This window comes from Limanda limanda, chromosome 13, assembly GCF_963576545.1.
Source record: "Limanda limanda chromosome 13, fLimLim1.1, whole genome shotgun sequence".
NCBI lineage: Eukaryota > Metazoa > Chordata > Actinopteri > Pleuronectiformes > Pleuronectidae > Limanda > Limanda limanda.
Genome location: NC_083648.1, coordinates 10,091,300 through 10,108,364, shown reverse-complemented (window position 1 = coordinate 10,108,364; position 17,065 = coordinate 10,091,300). Strand labels below are relative to the sequence as shown.

The 17,065-nt window shown below is 41.1% G+C and overlaps 1 protein-coding gene across 1 annotated transcript in view; it reads right to left on the bottom strand.

The window, feature by feature from the left end:
* Positions 1–68: 68 nt before the first annotated feature.
* pth1r (parathyroid hormone 1 receptor) overlaps positions 69–17,065 on the bottom strand; it is a 49,564-nt gene continuing 32,567 nt past the window's right edge. Inside the window, exons 4-14 of the mRNA XM_061084605.1 lie at positions 14,408–14,518; positions 14,049–14,170; positions 10,815–10,909; positions 8,937–9,123; positions 6,708–6,861; positions 6,264–6,324; positions 5,022–5,088; positions 4,802–4,896; positions 4,128–4,269; positions 3,861–3,902; positions 69–3,766 (exon numbers count right to left, since the gene is read on the bottom strand). Coding sequence (XP_060940588.1) covers positions 3,404–3,766; positions 3,861–3,902; positions 4,128–4,269; positions 4,802–4,896; positions 5,022–5,088; positions 6,264–6,324; positions 6,708–6,861; positions 8,937–9,123; positions 10,815–10,909; positions 14,049–14,170; positions 14,408–14,518 — 1,439 coding nt within the window. The 3' untranslated portion in view covers positions 69–3,403. The remainder of the gene's footprint in view (positions 3,767–3,860; positions 3,903–4,127; positions 4,270–4,801; positions 4,897–5,021; positions 5,089–6,263; positions 6,325–6,707; positions 6,862–8,936; positions 9,124–10,814; positions 10,910–14,048; positions 14,171–14,407; positions 14,519–17,065) is intronic.

The following is a 17,065-nucleotide window of genomic DNA, read 5'->3' as shown; positions in this document are numbered from 1 at the left end:
CAAGAACGTGCTTTATGGGTATTTTGTCTCAATCAGATTCACAACAGTCGAAAACATGTGAGTACAGATTTATTGACTTATTCACAATTCACTGATGAACATTATAAGACCAGGAACCATCTTCCTATTTTACCTTCCACGTTTACACTGATATCTACAACGTGCCCACATCACGATGGAGTTATGAGAAAGTGAGACGTGTGTCGGAGAACTCCGCTCACACGCTGCGTCTGAAGCACGACGTCCACGCCACTGAGCACATCTCGGCACAAGATAAATAGAAGACAATGTATACAAAACACATTATATACTTCCATGAGAGGTATTTGAAAATAATGAAATACAACATTAGCTCTATGGTTATTGGCCTTATGGTACACTTGATTCCAAAACACAATCATTTTACATGATACAATCAGAACAAAATACTGTAACATAGGGTATTAAAGTGCTCAAATATATAATTTACCAAGTGTTTTTCTTTCATAATAAAATATTTTCATGCTCTGATTCCGCCCCTCTTTTTAATTAAGAACCTGGATTATGCAACGGCAACATGTTTACTTGCCCAGCGGCAGTTGGTGGAAAGTCTGAGTGAAACCGAGGAACAACTCCCTCAGTCAGATGCAGTCTTAAATCTTGTACATACTGTAAACTCTACTGATGGTATGAAACTGTAATATCTATAGAGGGTTCCCTCAGTCTCGGTCTTTTTCCGTCTCTGTGGCCTGCAGCCACATGTAATTACTGCTGCAGACAATCCACTCAACCTTCGAGTCGCAGTCTCGAGCGATCCTCGTGCAAACGTCCGAGCTGGGTCCATTTAGTCTGTTAGTAGAAACGTATAGAATATGAAGAATATGGATTTATCTAATAAAGAACGACCTGATGGGAAAAAACAGTTAAGGCTGTTTGTAACATGATTTAGGGTTTTCTAATTTACTCTTTGAGATGGAGTGGAAATCTGCTGGATGGACTTGAGGCCAGTACAAACTGAGCAAACCAGGATTTAACCTTAAAGGAATGAGTCAAGCACAATCCGAGCAAATCTGTGTAATGGGAGCATAACTCAGTCAGTGTGAAGTCACACTGGACGAGAGAGCTCGCCACAAACCATGGTGGCCAAAAGAAAAACTACATTTTTCTGAATCTGATGTGAATAACAATCCATCAGAGATATATTTGACTATGAAGTGTTTTCACACCCAAATGTCATGTTTTTGCAAAATTCTTTACACTAGTGTTGGTTTCCCATTGTAATTTAGGGAGTGACGTCAGTTCAACAGGTAGTAATGTTTCTGTTTGAATGGAGAAAATTAATAGACCGATTTATTCAGGCAATGTCGTTGTAATATCATAATGGTTTTACTACCAGCATGACCAACTGTTGACACAAGTCGGAATGCCCCAAATCAAAGTCCTCGTGTTGCAAACATTATGTCGTCAGAAGCGAAAACTCCACATCTGCCATCTCAACTTCCTGAAATTGGTCTGAAATTATCTGAAAATACCTAAAAATATATGAGACCAACTCTTTTGGTCGGACTACATTTTGGTCAGTCGGTCCCAGTCATGGTTTGTTCTTATTAAACTGCGAAGTCTGCAGATCTTGACCAAACAAGGAAGATGTGAAAGCTCCTTATGATTCAATTTGTCAATCTGGATTTATAAACTGAGTTATATTCTTAGATAGTCAGTGTCAGTTTGTTGTTACTGAGCCACAGAGTTGTTTTCTCCATTGACACAACATTTTTTGAATTTTGTTTATTTTACATGACATTTTGTATTTTATATTTAAAAACATCAATCTACACGGGGGCTGAACTCTTTTCGTTTTCCTACACTAACTATCAGTAGCACTTTAGGTTATTTTCTTCCGGGGAGAGGTTGACTTTAAGACGTTTTAGTCGCAGTTAACACCGTGACCTTTTCTCTATGACCTTTTCTCTTTGGTATAATGGAGTTTGTGACCTAACCTGCAAACTATGTAGGTTAAGAGAATTAAGTTTAAAATCTCTCTGCTTCATGAAATGCCAGTTTGAATGCCCTCGGTCACCTGTAAATATATTCAACATATTTTTTTGGGGGGGACTATTTACATGAATCAAATATTGCAAACATTCCGTAAACAAACACGTGAAAAAAAGAGATATACACCGAAACATAGCTTTACAACATATCCATACACATTTAGATTACTAGCTCACAATTAGAATGTATTTCTGACCTTTGTAAACATTGTGACTTGTATATATACATCAAAAAGCAGCATAACACTGGACCATCTTTAAAAACTATACTGTGTGTTATTCATTTCTGGGTTTTCCTTCATATCCGCCACAAATGTCACCTTCGGAATTCCAAGTGAATTTGAGATTTTCCTCATTCCTCATTTAATTAACATTCCACTGCAAAATGCGGCCATTTCCTGCACCCTGTGTTTTGGAATGGGGGGGTGGGGGGCGTCTCTCTTCCTTTGAAAACTTTGCAGAGAACACATGATACTATTTGTGTCAGATTTCCATTAAGTTCTTCTTTACCTCAGCTAACACTGACAGAGACAACTTCTTCAAAGAAATACTCTCACTTTGGCATCATGTTGTGTGTGTGTGTGTGTGTTTTGCAGAGAATTTGAATATGAAACATTCATTTGAACTCCTCGACATCTGTTGTAATTAGAGCGATGAATACTAAACAGCACAAACTGTACAAAAAACGGACTATTTGACACAAGCCTTATATAACGTCCTCTGAAGAGAAACGCTGACCAGGCTAAAACACCACTTTAAAAGTATAAAAAACAGGTGCGCAACAACAGAGGACTTTAATTACCTGAGTACCTTCCCTTTTACACTGAAGTGGATACAAGTCGATGCAGAACAAATGAACAGTCGTCCCATAATAGTAGCATTAAGTCCTCTTCTTATGCCGAGGGTGAACTTGGTCTACTCACACTGACTTAATCTGGAAACCAGTGGCTGATGGAATGGCCACTGAGCGCACTCCAAATCTAACTCCCTTTACATCGGTGATTAAGGCTGTTCCTGGTGACGACTGCGACTGACCTCGGTTTGATTTATGCACAAAAGCTGAGCACGAGACGTTTGCCACAGAAGCGATGAGAGAACGAGATAACGACGATGGAAAAAGAAATACAGTTTTTCAGCCTTTTACACATTCACTGTGGCAGGTGCTTCTGTGAAGAGTATTCGCCACAAAAATGAAGCTCACATGACTGATAACACTTTTTCGCCTGGGGCCTCATCGGTCTGTACAGTTCAGGCTCGATTCACAGGAGGAAGATAAACTGGCAGTGTTGACGCATGCAGTCGTCCCCTTCAGACCTTCCTGCCGCCGTGTTGATGATTTGTTCATGTAGTTTTCATGTACAGCGGCCTGGCGGTCACATGACTGTTTCCCGCTCCTCCTCGACCACAGGCGAGGGTTTCTCGTTCTCGCAGGGCCTCGTGGCAGCTGAGTGCTCCTCCTCGGGAATGTGGAGCTCCTGTGCCGACGAAGGGATGGAGTTCTCTGAGACCGAGCCGTTCTTCACGTACCCGGGCAGGTTCCTGTGCCCGTTCACCGGCACCGGGCCCAGCCTGGTCGTGAGGTGCAGCGCCAGCGGCCCTCTGGCAGTGACGTTGGTAACACTGGTGTGTGACACCATAGGTCCGTAGCTGTATGTGTTACTGCCACTCCGAGCTTTTCTTTTGAAGTCCAGTGCCAGAGTCCGCCTGCTCCACGTCTTTTTGATCTCAGCTTGTACCTTGGAATGGGAGTAAATATTATTTAGATACGGAGGAGCATTAATAATATGCAGGAGGTTTTTCTGTGAACTGTGAAACTTAATTAGTTCTTACCTCCCCATTGCAAAAGCAATATATAATTGCGACGAGGAATCCCTGCAGAGCAGAAGAGAATGATGATATGACGTTTCATCTGTGTAATTGTCTGTCGATTTTCTATGGCATTTTAAAATCATCAGCCACTCCTCACTTTATCTTAATTATGATCCTAGGAAAACCAATCACCTCAACAACAAGTATTAGATCAATTCATTTTCCTCACACCATGGAGTCCATGGTTTTAAATGAGCATTTCTGGCACTTGTAATGCAGGAGCTTTACCTGGAAGGAGTTAAACAGCATCTCGTAGTGCATCTGGATGAGCCAGGGGACTCCTGACACCTCTGTGTACGGCATGGCGTTGAATATGATGTAGTGGACACCGAACAGGGGCATCAGCACCAACGTGGACTTCAACAATTTTCTGTAACAGTATAATATATTATATAAAATCTTCTGCCCATCACAAATGTAAAACAGAAAATGTTCTCACGTTTATTAAATTCTCAATTCATTTCCCATTATTCAATTTTTTATTCAATATTTTTTTAAACTCCTTTCTATTACTTCTTAGTATTTGTATCTTCTGAATCTGGTTTGGTGCGGAGACGATTAGTAAATTATCTAATTATTGAATACACAAAAAACGAAAAGCCCAAACAGATGCAGCAGTTGTTTGAGGGACATTGTTAATATAAATAAATATATTTATAAACAGTAACTGATTGATTCATCTATAATAATAATCAGTAGTTGCAGCCTTTCATGAAGGTAAAGAGACATTATCATACACAACAGCAATTTGGAACCAGTCTCATGATTGAAATGCAATTGGAGCAAATATATTCATGGTTTCATAACGATGACAGTGATGCAGGTGGCACGCCATCACATGATGAGATGAATGGAGATGAAATGAAAGTAATCATGGAGCCCAGCTCTTGCACGTAGTTCACCTGTACTGTTGTCTTGTGTCACAGCGTCCAGCGTTTGTCTCTCGTAGTTTAGTCGCCAACACTCGGATGATGTTCAGAAATAGCATGAAATTAACCTGGAGAGAAAAGAGAAGCACAATGATTTAATTAAGCGTCACTGCAATGACACATGCAGGTGCGGCTAAACAGAGTCATTTCCTGCACAGTGGGAGAAAAATGTGAACGGAGATCTTGTACTCACCACGACAGCTGCCAGGATAGGCACTTGGTAAATCCATTTCAAATTGCCTGCACTTAAGTCCCAACACCTGCAGGAACAAAACACAGATTAGCAAAGTAAGTAAAGATCGAGGTGGTAGATGCTATGATTCAGAATCCCCATGTGTCTCTCATGAAAAGTCTCATCAGACGCGACTCATCTTTCCCCTCTCTTTGATTGCAACATAGACACAGATATCCTATTGACCCATTTCCTAGGGTTGCCCCCTAAAACCCAAAGGATCAAATGATCAGTCGCAAACCCCACAGTTAAAATAAGATTCTCCAAGTCAATTATCTACAAAGAAATTGTGTCAGTCAGTGTGAAGCTGCTTCTGGGGCAGTTTCACCCCCCCGCAGAGCGAGGGCTCCTCACTTCCACTCGGCTCTGTGGAGTCAAATCATTCCAAGTTTGCTTAATGTCTGCAGTTGGTGTACAACTCACTGTTGGAATGAGCTAAGGGCGAGTGTGACAAAACAAATAGTCATATATTTGTTTTGAAGCACAAGGTTGGATTTGACCAATTTAGAAAATAATTCAATTAGCGAATTAAATGATTACATGATTTTTCTGACATTATTTCTTCATTAACTATGTATTGCCCCTGCATTTCACATAACAACTTTTGCAGATGTTGTTTTTCTGTTATTGGAAGAAAAGCATAAATAGTGCTTGGTGTAAGTTAATATAAACCAGTACGGCATCTAGTCGATATGTTGTGTTTTTAGCCAAATGCCCACCATGACTTCCTTCCCATACTACCCATTACTGATGAAAGCACACGACAAAGCTGTGGTTATTATCACGCTCGGTTGGTTTTCCTGGCCCAAAAAAGGCTTGAAGGAAGATAGAAATGTCCTGCTGCTCTCCTGCAGCTGCTGGATGAGGCTGTGTGGTGCACACAAGCTGTGCCCATACAGAAGTGGATGGGGAATCAATTTTATTTGGCTCGGCTTTCAACCCTGACATCAATATTTACAACAACAAAAATCCAAGACAGGTTTGAGAGTCAGAAAAAATGTGCTTTTAAAAATATCTTCAAATTGAATAATTTAAGCCTTAAACCTGCGCGCAGGTATTTTTGTTAACATGAGATCAGCAAAAAAAAACTTCACTGCCGACTTTGATAACACCTGCCCTCTTTCCGTCTAGAGCACGACCTTCATATTTCTGCATTCAATTTTAACCAGAATAACATCTGCATTATTCATACACATCACTCACTCTGTGTCCGCAAACGTGGCTCTCACAGTTGCCCAAATTGTCACAAACATGGCTGGTACCCCTGAAAAATATACATGAAAACACATATATTACAATTTCTTTGAAAAAATTGCATCAGCCTAAGAAAATACATAATTTCAAAATCAAAGTCCATAACTTGCCAGGCAGGTAGAACCCGGGTAGCACAGCATCCACATTGTATGCGCTGTGCTTGTGTAATTGATACGCACAGTGTGTACAATGCAGGAACTGTAAAACCCACATTCAGGTATCTCTGTCTTTACACAGTTTCCACCGATGTCGAGCCTATTTCCAACTTTTCAGCACTTTAATTACACCATCACAAAACACATATTCTAAATCCGATTCCAATTTGCATGTTATCAAGCCTACTAATCATATTTTAATCACATGCGCACAGAATGTAAATGAAGCAGTACTCACCCCAACCAATCAGAGTAAATCCCCACAGATACTTTCTGTCTGAGAAGAAGGTCATGAAAATGAGGCTGTGGAGGTACAGGCCCTCCACGAGGATCCAGTAGTAATTGGTTGCAAGAAAGTACATGAACAAGGTCACCACCACCTTACATCCGATCTGTAGACAGACAGCAGATAAGAGGAAATGTTGGTTATCACACAAGACAGACACTGATACTTTATAACCTTCCACTCGAAGCTTTTCCATTGATTGATGCTCATGTGGTTTGCGTGGAGGAGCTGCAGAGCGTAGTGAGGCTTAGAATTAAACACTTAAACCCACTTGTAAAAAACTATATCAACAAAAGAGTAAATAGAAGATATTAGATCGAAGATATAAATATATATATAAGACAAGCAATAAGGAAAAGTATTATGGGTCCCATTAATTGTGCTTTCGACCGCGTGAATTTCCCCCGGGCCCTGTTACATTTTATGTACCAGGTCAGCTGATACCAATCTTCTAAGTATTATGTGCTGTTGTATTGACAGAGTGTGTGGAGGCCTCAGAAGAGCGTAATGATTTATGTGCTTCGACTCCATCGATTCTGCTCCAGTCAGTCAACTTCTGCATCGTTATCAAGCTTCATCTGTTGCTCTATGTTTGTATTCTTTAATCTGACTTTCACACCTGTACTAAAAGTCTGTGACTGAATATTTTGGTAACTCACGTTTTGTGCCGTGTGACTCCCCAAAACAGACTCGCTGAAATCCAGCCTGACATAAAAGTGTGGAATGTGGAATCGGTTGTTGATCCCATTATGACAATCAACAAAAGTCACCAAATGAAAGGAGATGTGCATAAAGAAGGCAGATAATGACAAATCTACTTTTCATCGGGTGAGAAGTCGGCCTTACTCTGGAGAAGTCCCTGTTCTATAACATTTATTAACTTTTATAGACTTTTTAAAAATATATATACATTCTTTTTTTGTTTTTTTGTTCAGAGAGCCATGGGATAAAAGTGTCCGCACAACATGTTGCACAAATTGTTTGTTTGCATATTAAAGCATGCATGAAAAGTACCCAGTCTTCACACAAGGAAAGCCAAGTACTGGTCTAGTTAAAACTTGGCATGGTGACGGGCGGTGCAGTTTATTTGCTCCGGTCCTGGTAAGCAGGTGAGACTGGGCAAGAATACCATTTAGCACAAAACTCCACAAAGAATCGAATGATCTGTTCACATGATGCCATCGGATATTGATTATTCTTATCATGAGAAAAACAGAAAACCCTTTATTAGATATATTTCCATAATCTGTGCAATAATCAAACCATAAATTCATAATTTGATATGCAAGAAAAGTTCAAATAGGAGCAACTGGACCTGGTTTTAGATACTTGAAGAGCAAGTGAAGAAGCTAAATTCATTCAGTGTTTATAAAGGATCAAGTTACTCTATAAAGTAGTCGCTAGAATGGCACTAAATAGAGCGTATACCTCCGCCAAGGCCCAGTAGTCACATTAAATTCAATCAAGCTGTACCAACAATTCCACACACACTTAAATATCATTCCCCTCGATGTGCCTGATCGAGATCCATGAATTCTTCCCTGCAGTGAAAATGTCATAAAACACAATGTCTCTCACTGTTTAAGGATCTGCCGAGTTAGTTTTTGTGTCAGAGCCACGACATTAAAAGTCCGATCCCCTTTTGCTTTAGTTGAACATAAAGGACAACTGGTGAGTCCTGGTCAAAGGACAGAAGACCTGTCCTTATGTTACCTACTTGTGGATGGAGCAGGTCAGAGATGGAGCCTGGGAGCTGCACAGCACTATGCGTGCAAACAGGCACTTTAGTATTAATCTTAAACTTGAAGGGAAGCCAATATAAAAATGATAGGATGGTGTGATGTGAGAAGTCTCTCTGGACATCGTTCACCGCCTGGAGCCGGCGTTCTCGACCATTTTCAGACGCTCTTGAGACGACTTGCCCAGGCAGGTGAAGAGAGGCATCACCTCTCATCCCCGAAGCTTCTCGGTGAAATTTCTTTAATTCCCTACAACCAAGGCCAGTTGCGCCAAACTCAACTTTCCTTGGAAAACCATAACCTGCACACAGACTGATTCCTATAGTCAAAGAAGGAATACAGAGAGTATCTTTCCTTGTCTTTGTGTTTCTTCGAGGATATAGTACTTTAGGGTGACCCCATACATGTTGTAAGTGTGTTCCAGGCGTGTTGGCGTACTTACAAACTGTGTTTTATTGGCTGGTGGAGCCTCGGTGATGGACTTGAGGTCTTCCACTGTGACTCTTTCCATGTTCTCTAAGGCTGATCCAGAGTAGAGTACGATGTCTTTCACGAAAATACTTATGGCTCTCAGCATGTAGGACACGAATAGGTGCATATGGATGTAGTTCCTGGTGCAGTGTAAGCGTCTGGGGAGAAAACAAACGAGACGCAAGGTCAAAAGATAGATCCGCCAGGTTTTGTGTGTGTTTGTGTGGGCTGGCACACCTTCATGCGTAAGTATTTTCACACTCACATGCACACGCAGTCACACACACACACACAAATAGTACTCATCCTAATCGGAGCCAGCTAAATTCCACGCTGACTGAAACACATTCTTGAGATTTAGGGGCTTGAAACGAACAAATATTGAAATGCGCCGCTCAAATTGAGCTATAAAAACAAAAGTGCAAGCATGTGTTGGGCAAAGCAATGCAAATCTCCTCCCAGACAAGCGCACGTTTATCTGTCAAGAATCCTCCCAAAACATCCTGTCTGAGAGTTCCCCGTGGAGTCGGCCTCTGAGGTCGGGCTCCCGTATTGGAATCAAGCCGCTGGATCAATAGCCACAAAGGTTACCTCATTAAGTAAGTCAATTTTAATATTTATAGCGTGTTCAACAGGTTTTTACTGCATCGCAAAAGAGTAATTGAGGAAGAATATTCTGAAATATCCTGGAATAGATATATATTCTTGAATCACTTAATAGTGAAATTATCCCTCTTTATCTACTATTAACTATTCAAAGCCTCAATAATGAGCCAAATGTTTGACAGGCTTCCCTCAGAGAACTATTGATTTAGGAGCAGCAGGCAAAGACTAATCTAGTGTACATTTCCCTGGTGAAACAGACTGAACAGGACTGCTAATGTGAAATATCGCTTTTCTCCCCCTTGAAAACATTTATGAGCTCCCCTGTCTGAAAGCTGACATGTGGAAGGGGAGACACGGCTGGAGTGCTCCGCAGCACAGAGCCAGAATGTCAGATGGGCCCCTGGGAAAACTTATTAAACTCATTTGGCCCATGGATTTCCTGGTGCCAGTTGGGAGCGTTCCTAAAGCCGTCTGACTGCCTGCCTGTACAGTAAGTCACGCTGGTGGGAACATTGGTAAACAGCGTCTTTACATCAATTCCCTGATACTCCCTGTGCTCAAGAAATATGCAAATTATGACAAATCTGCGCTGCATTAATCAGCCGTGAAGAAAAAAATCCTTATGTTTGACTGGATTCTTCACATTTCCAAGGAACTTATACTTTACATATTTCATGGGGTGGAGGGGAGTGGAAATAACTGCACACTTTGTAGCATGAGAGCTGCACTCGGTCTAAGCTCGGTGGCTTTGCTAAATCAATACCCGAGCTTTGGCTGTTTGTCGCCCCGAAAATTGAAATCAGCATGAAAACAACGAGGAACGTAAATGTCGGACAACGAGGCATGCAGTACTCCTGGGGGCAGACAAATCATGGTTTGTTAAATGTCAAAGTAAAAGTCAAAGGAAATGGTTGATACAGTTTGCTCGCTTCATGTTGCTGCCGTGACACAAGATATAATACACGGAACAGCGAGGGAGCCTTGCACGGTTTCATGATAAAGCCTCCATCAAGAAATTAATCCCCTCTGTGCTTTTGTTTATGACATATACAATGAAATGGTAGGAAATCCGTGTTCAGCCTGTAACCGCGCCATCAAATATTTAGACCCCCTGCTGTCAAGCCCTCGGCTATGGCTCTCACCTTAATTTCTGACCCTGTGTCCCTATCACACTCTCTCTCTCTGAAGAGCACTTGTGGTTGAAATGATTGAACAAACAAACCAAGTGGTGGCATCGACTCACCGGAAATATCCCAAGATGGTAACAGCCACCATGAGGGATCCCAGAGAAATGGAGTAGCCCACTGTGTAGATGAGATACAGACGGTGGAAGACCTCCTGTTGGAAGATTAAGTGGGTAGAATGTCAACAGGGCAGCCAAATGGATAATCAGATGTATTAAGACAGAGAGGATTACAGCATGTTCTCCCTTTCCTGTGGTACACTGCAGGGGTTTGGACAAATTACTGCAGTAACAAAAAAGCAGCCACTGTTATAACCAACATGAAAAGCACCGTGCTGGTTTCACCCACTGAGATCAGTCGATATGAGACAAAAGACACGTGTATTTGTGTGAGCAAACACGTCTTCTTAAAGCAATGGTGCTCCTGCAAAGCAATGTCAGTTGGAATTTATTCTGATGAAATATTTGCACGTTAGAAGGTCAGCACTGTCGTTAAAATGGCTGATTCAATGCAAAGAAAATGCCACATGTGATTGCACTGTCTAAATCTTCATCAGAAGAAGAAGAAGCCATTTTTAATGTTATGTTGCTGCCCCCAAAGGGATTCTCATTGTTTCCCATAGCAAAGTAGATTTTAAAAGCAGATGGGGAGAAGAACATTGCCTGAAATAGGAATGGGGATATTATCGGACTAGAAAAAAACTAAAAATAGTAGCAGGTAAACACACAGCATTGAAGTGGAGGTATTCCTCTTTCCTAACCTAGTTTTTAATGTGAATAAATGTCAACAATAAGCATCTAACTGAAAAACACACATTTCTCATCTAACAGCCTATACTTCATGGATAAGGTCTAGGAGGCCTCAGCTACAGCCATAAACTAAACACCTTTACTTGACATATTCTATGTTAAATGTCATGAGACTCTGTTTACGATGAATTGACATTTTCCCTCGAGCTCAGAGCTTCAAAGTGCATCAACTCCACTGTGTTTGAAAATGCGTTGCCATCTGGTGAGAACTCCTGTCTGATCTGGCTGCTGGAGGTGAGCTGGGCGGGTGGAGCAGATTTATCCGCTAACAGCGAGCCGGCCGCCCGATGCTCAATGTAAAGGGAGCCAGTGACAAAGAGCCCCATGTGATGTCACCAAATACCACACTGCTGTTATCATTTAGCATTGGCATCCAGTGCTGGAGAAACGGATGACTACGTTGTGGTGGTGGTCTGCGGTGTGGCAGATCTGCTGTGTGTGTGTGTGTGTGTGTGTGAGGGGGGGGCTTTCGATCATGCATATGTATTATTCATTAACTAAGTCTCACAGGAGTCCATCAACATAAACATCTGAAGTCAGAGAGAAATAGAGTGGTGCCAGGATTAAGGTTATGACCACATCCTCCACACCACAGTCAAGAAGAGAGGAAAACGTTAGTGGGTCACCTGATATTTATAAAACTTACAAATTAAAAGAGAAGAAACGGCCACAACATAGATATCAGTTCCCTGAATGTTGGCAATTTTTTATTTCTGGCCCACCCCTCCTCAGACCAAACAACTGAACAAGCAAACGCAGATGAAGACATGACCTCTGTGGTTTTTCCCAGAGATAATAATGGAAACGTAAACGCTCTTTCTCTATCTCGCTGTTTCCTTGCTTCTTACAATTCCCAGCAGGTCTACTCAGCGATGGTGTACATGCAATGACAGAAAAACCCAAGAGGAGCAACTGCAATTGGGGTCACGTCGAGCTTTTTCTGTCACATAGCCACGGTGGTAGTAAACAGCTGCTTGGTGGGTTTACAAAACAATTATCTCCACATGTCGTGTTAACGGTTGTGTCAGTGCTTCTGGTATTTATGATCCCAGGTTGGACTCGCACATGGTGTTTATGTTTAGATTTAATTAGGGAGAATCAGATTTAACATCGAAAAGGCAGGAGGTGAGTTGAAGTTAGATATGAAAGGTGTTATCAGTGTGAGAGTGAGAAGCTGGTGAAGTTGTTCTAATTACTGACGGTAATTGGGTGTGATTCTGTTCCAGGGGGTCTCTCCCAAAACGATGCAGCTGCATTTAAGCTGAATGTGTTCGGCTCATAAGTCAATGGGACATGCATGAATTAACTTAAAAACTGTATTTATTTTTTTTGCATCCTTTCACAGTGAGGAAAAGCCTGAATGATAAGGATTTGGGTGTAGATACTGATACTGATATTAAGAAGTAAAACATATCTGATTCCGCTAAAAACCATTAGCAATGTTTCCTTAAATGTTTCTATTAAACACAATTTACTATTAATACAATTTTAAACGTAAACATACATCTTGAAAAGGCTTTTGTCTGTTGATTTTTATCACGCAACCAATATATCGGTTTGAAATCCTCCTCCCACATTGATATCACTGTGTGGTGCGATTCCAACTTCATGGAACCCCCCTGTGATCGAAGGAGGGGTGAATATAGAAATGGTTTTCTTTGGTGTTGTGATAATAAAACTTGCCCGACACGGAGCCCTGACCTCAAACCCATTAAACACCTCGAGGACACCTGGGATGAGTCACACCTCCAACTGTGCCCCAGGTTTAATCACAAGTCATCCATGGCCGACCTCAGCCATGTTCTCGTGACCTAATTGGACCAAATCTCTGTAGCAACTTTATATATTTTCTTTGCAAATCCAGAGAGGGGAGGTGGTTCTTCATTTGGAATCGACAGTCGTACTTAAGTATAATGTCTATGTGTTCTCTAACATACATTTAAGACTTCATTATTCAACCTCAGATGTAAAAAAAGGCCATAACATGACGTCAAACATGTCTCAAGAGTCGGTGGTTTAAATTGCTTCTTATTTTCTGGCATCTGGTAACTGACTCCCATTTGTCTTGTTCCTCATTTTCCCTGAATTACATGCTTTCAGGCAAGTTACGCAATTTGTACTCATACACTGTTGTTGTCAGTTTACGTTGAAATGGACATTTAGCTAATTGCGGCTTCACATTATGACAAAGGAGCCACATTTCCGTCCTCTGTCATTATCTCCCTCTCATCATCTCAACATTTCATTAAATATGATTGAGGTTATTCACACTGTACATTACTGAGGAGGCAAGTAAAACATATGTCAGCACATTTCAGAGGGGCTATAATTGTAGGTTGACGTCTTGCAATCGTTGCCTAAAAGGCTGTAATTGTGTGACAATGCTGTCAGGAGAAGAATTCACACGAAGGCCATTGCTCTTCGTTATTGTGAACCACGAGGCCGTAACTGTGTCAATTAGCATGGAAATGAAGCCGATCTCACCTTTTCATGGCTGTGGTTGTAATGGTAGAGGAATTTTGCACATTCGTTATAATTGGCCCACGTCTTGTTGATAGTGGCCAACTCCCACGTTCCGTTGTCGTCACACCGACGATATGCTAGTCCTGGACATCAAGCAGAAGAAGAGTGTTTTTAATTACAAAGTTTTCCAGTACAGACAGTAACTCATCGTCTGCTTCTCATTGATTTAAACAAACATCATTTTTTTTTAATAAATCTCAAAAATACGTTACAGAAGGAGCCCAGGTTGTGGTCGTGTACTTCGCATCCGAGGGCCTGGTGCCCTTTCACAAACTGAATGAGCTTCAGGGCTTCAACCGCTGACTGTATCCAGGGCTCACCTTTATGGTTGAAGTCGTAGATGTACTCCGGACAGGCGGTGGAGACGAGCTTCCCCGGAGGCCCCTCAGGCCAGCAAACGATGCCATCCCATTCTGGTGAGCAGAAACCATCTGCAGAGACAAAAGCAGAGGCTGACTTTTAAAAATAGAGCCACGGAGCATCGTTCACGCTCTGCGTCAGCATCACATGGCCGCAGGCCTTTACGACAGCAGGACAATAGGTTTTGAAGGATCCTGTTGTCCTTTAAAAAACTAGGCCAGTTGCATGAACTTTACACGTTTATGTAAATCAGCACCGCGGAGCAACCTTGTAACCTGTGTTTGGTTTTGAGCACGTAAGTGTGAGTCCACTCCCCCTCCATTGTAATGTAATTAAGACAATTCCCACAATGCTAATAACAAGTTGTGTGCTGAGTCTTATTTGTATATAATAGGTTGTTTGTTGGCTGGAGCAGATCTCCATAATTACTACATTGTCGATGACAGCACACTGTTTTTATGTTTGTATGGGTGTCGTTTAAATTCTTCCGTACAACAGTGGCCGCATTGTTGTAGCCCAAGCAGTCGATTACTACAAAATAAAGGTGCAACGTGATGTTGTCTATGAACTACATTAAACTTAATCAAGGATTGTGCATTCTAGGAAATGTCATAAAAATGAAACTCTGTGTTTTGTCTGGGAAACAGAAGCAATTCATTTCAAAATATGGAAAAAAGGCCAACTCTTAGTAATTGAGAAGCTGGAACATTTTGCTTTGTTAAATAATAACAATAAAAAATGTTATTTATATGCTGAAAAATCCAATTATTTAATCATTGTCTAATTATTACACTTAGGGAGCCCTAGTAGGCAACAAGTCTATCATCTCTCTATGTTAGTATGTAATAAATAAATAAAAACACGTAAAATACCTAGAATAGTAATACAAAGTCAACAACCTCCAAAATTAATAAAATTTAATAGTTTTCAATTAAAATAATTCATCCATAATTGCTTATCCTTTGAGGGACTAATAATAATAATAATAATAACTACTTGAAAAATGTCTAATCTCTTGATCATGTGAACACATTAAAGAAGTACAACTTTAACAACAATTTTCAATACACTTCACATGTTAAGTGTGAACCTATAGGATTGCCTGGCTAAAGGAAAGTCAAAGGAATTTTCAATTAAAGTTTATAGATGATTTGAGGCTGTGGTGAAGAAAACATAGAATGTGAAAACGCAAAGGAACCATCACAGCTTGAACCTCTCACCATTTTCTCCCACTTCCTTGGGATCCCTGCAAGATTGCTGACGGCACGCGTTTCACAGAACATCACAAAAAACGTTGCCATCCCTTTTTTCAGGGAGGAATGCGCGCAGAGAGATTTTGTTATAATGCATCTATACTTGGTTCAGACAAAGAGCTGCAGGTTCAAAGGGAACAGAAAATCTGTTTCGGGGCACAGAACCCCCTAATTGTCAGCTAAACCGTGGACCTCAGCGCTCCGATAGTGGGAGTGAAATCCCTTTCCCCACAGATTCCTGGCAAAAGTCTCCCTTATGGTTTGGCATTTATGTTGTATTATTGAAAACATCTGCCCCACTTTGACCACTAATAAGTAGCTGAGGATAAAAACTAAAACTATCCTCTCTTTGCAGTAGATCCATTATTTTCTCATTCCTGTAATCAAACTTACAAAGAAACATCTGAGGCAATGACGACATGCTTTTTTTTATTGGCCTGTCACTTGGAGTAGAAAATTAAAGAGCAGACCGAGTGGAGCTGACTGATTCGTCAAGATCCCTGTTGGGAGAAAAACAGAGTTTCGTTTCGAAAATCGCACTGACCACACATCCTGGAAGTAAAAGTAGAATCTCTCTTCACTTTTGCCATAGGTTTTATAACCATAGGACCACCTACTAACAGGCTCAAATTAAACTCCAAACACACACACACACGCATATATAATTTCCCGTAAATTTCTTGACCACGATTTAAATATAACCGTGACTACAAGGGCACTTTGGAATTAGTGATGTCACTGGGTTTTTTTATTAAGCTTTTCTTTCCCCCGCCACTTTTTCGATTCTGACGTGCAGATGTCAAAACACATATTGTACTTTTTTCCTGATACATGCAAGCTCTTATAATGATTGCTGGTGTTATTCTACACCCAGACCGCAAGCTTTAAGTCTGAGCTATTTTCACACTGCAAGGTCTGGGGCATTGAACCCACATCCCTCCGCTGTCCTCTCCAGGCAAACCTCAGTGTTTCCCTCAAAGAAAACCTTGTCTCGGCCACGTAATGGAGACTTTTGTGTATTTAAAGCACAAATGAGGAACAAAAACAAATAGATAAAACGCTGAAAGGCAACCAAAACCAAAGTTTCTGGCTCAAGCGGGACTCCATCTTTTTCAATGAACCCAGAAAGGCACGATCGATTTAATACCCTGAGCAAATCCTATTTCAGGTGGTGTTTTAAAATAGTCATCACTCCACATCTCCTATAATAGTTCAGAAAACCACGAGTTTACACAGCCCAAAAAAGAGGAAAGAAAAACTCTGGGGGTGGTCAGGCAGGACACAGGCAAGACAAACACAGATGTAAAGCCAAAGTCCTGAAAAATGCAAACTAGCTGCTATTCTCTGATAATACCTCAACCCACA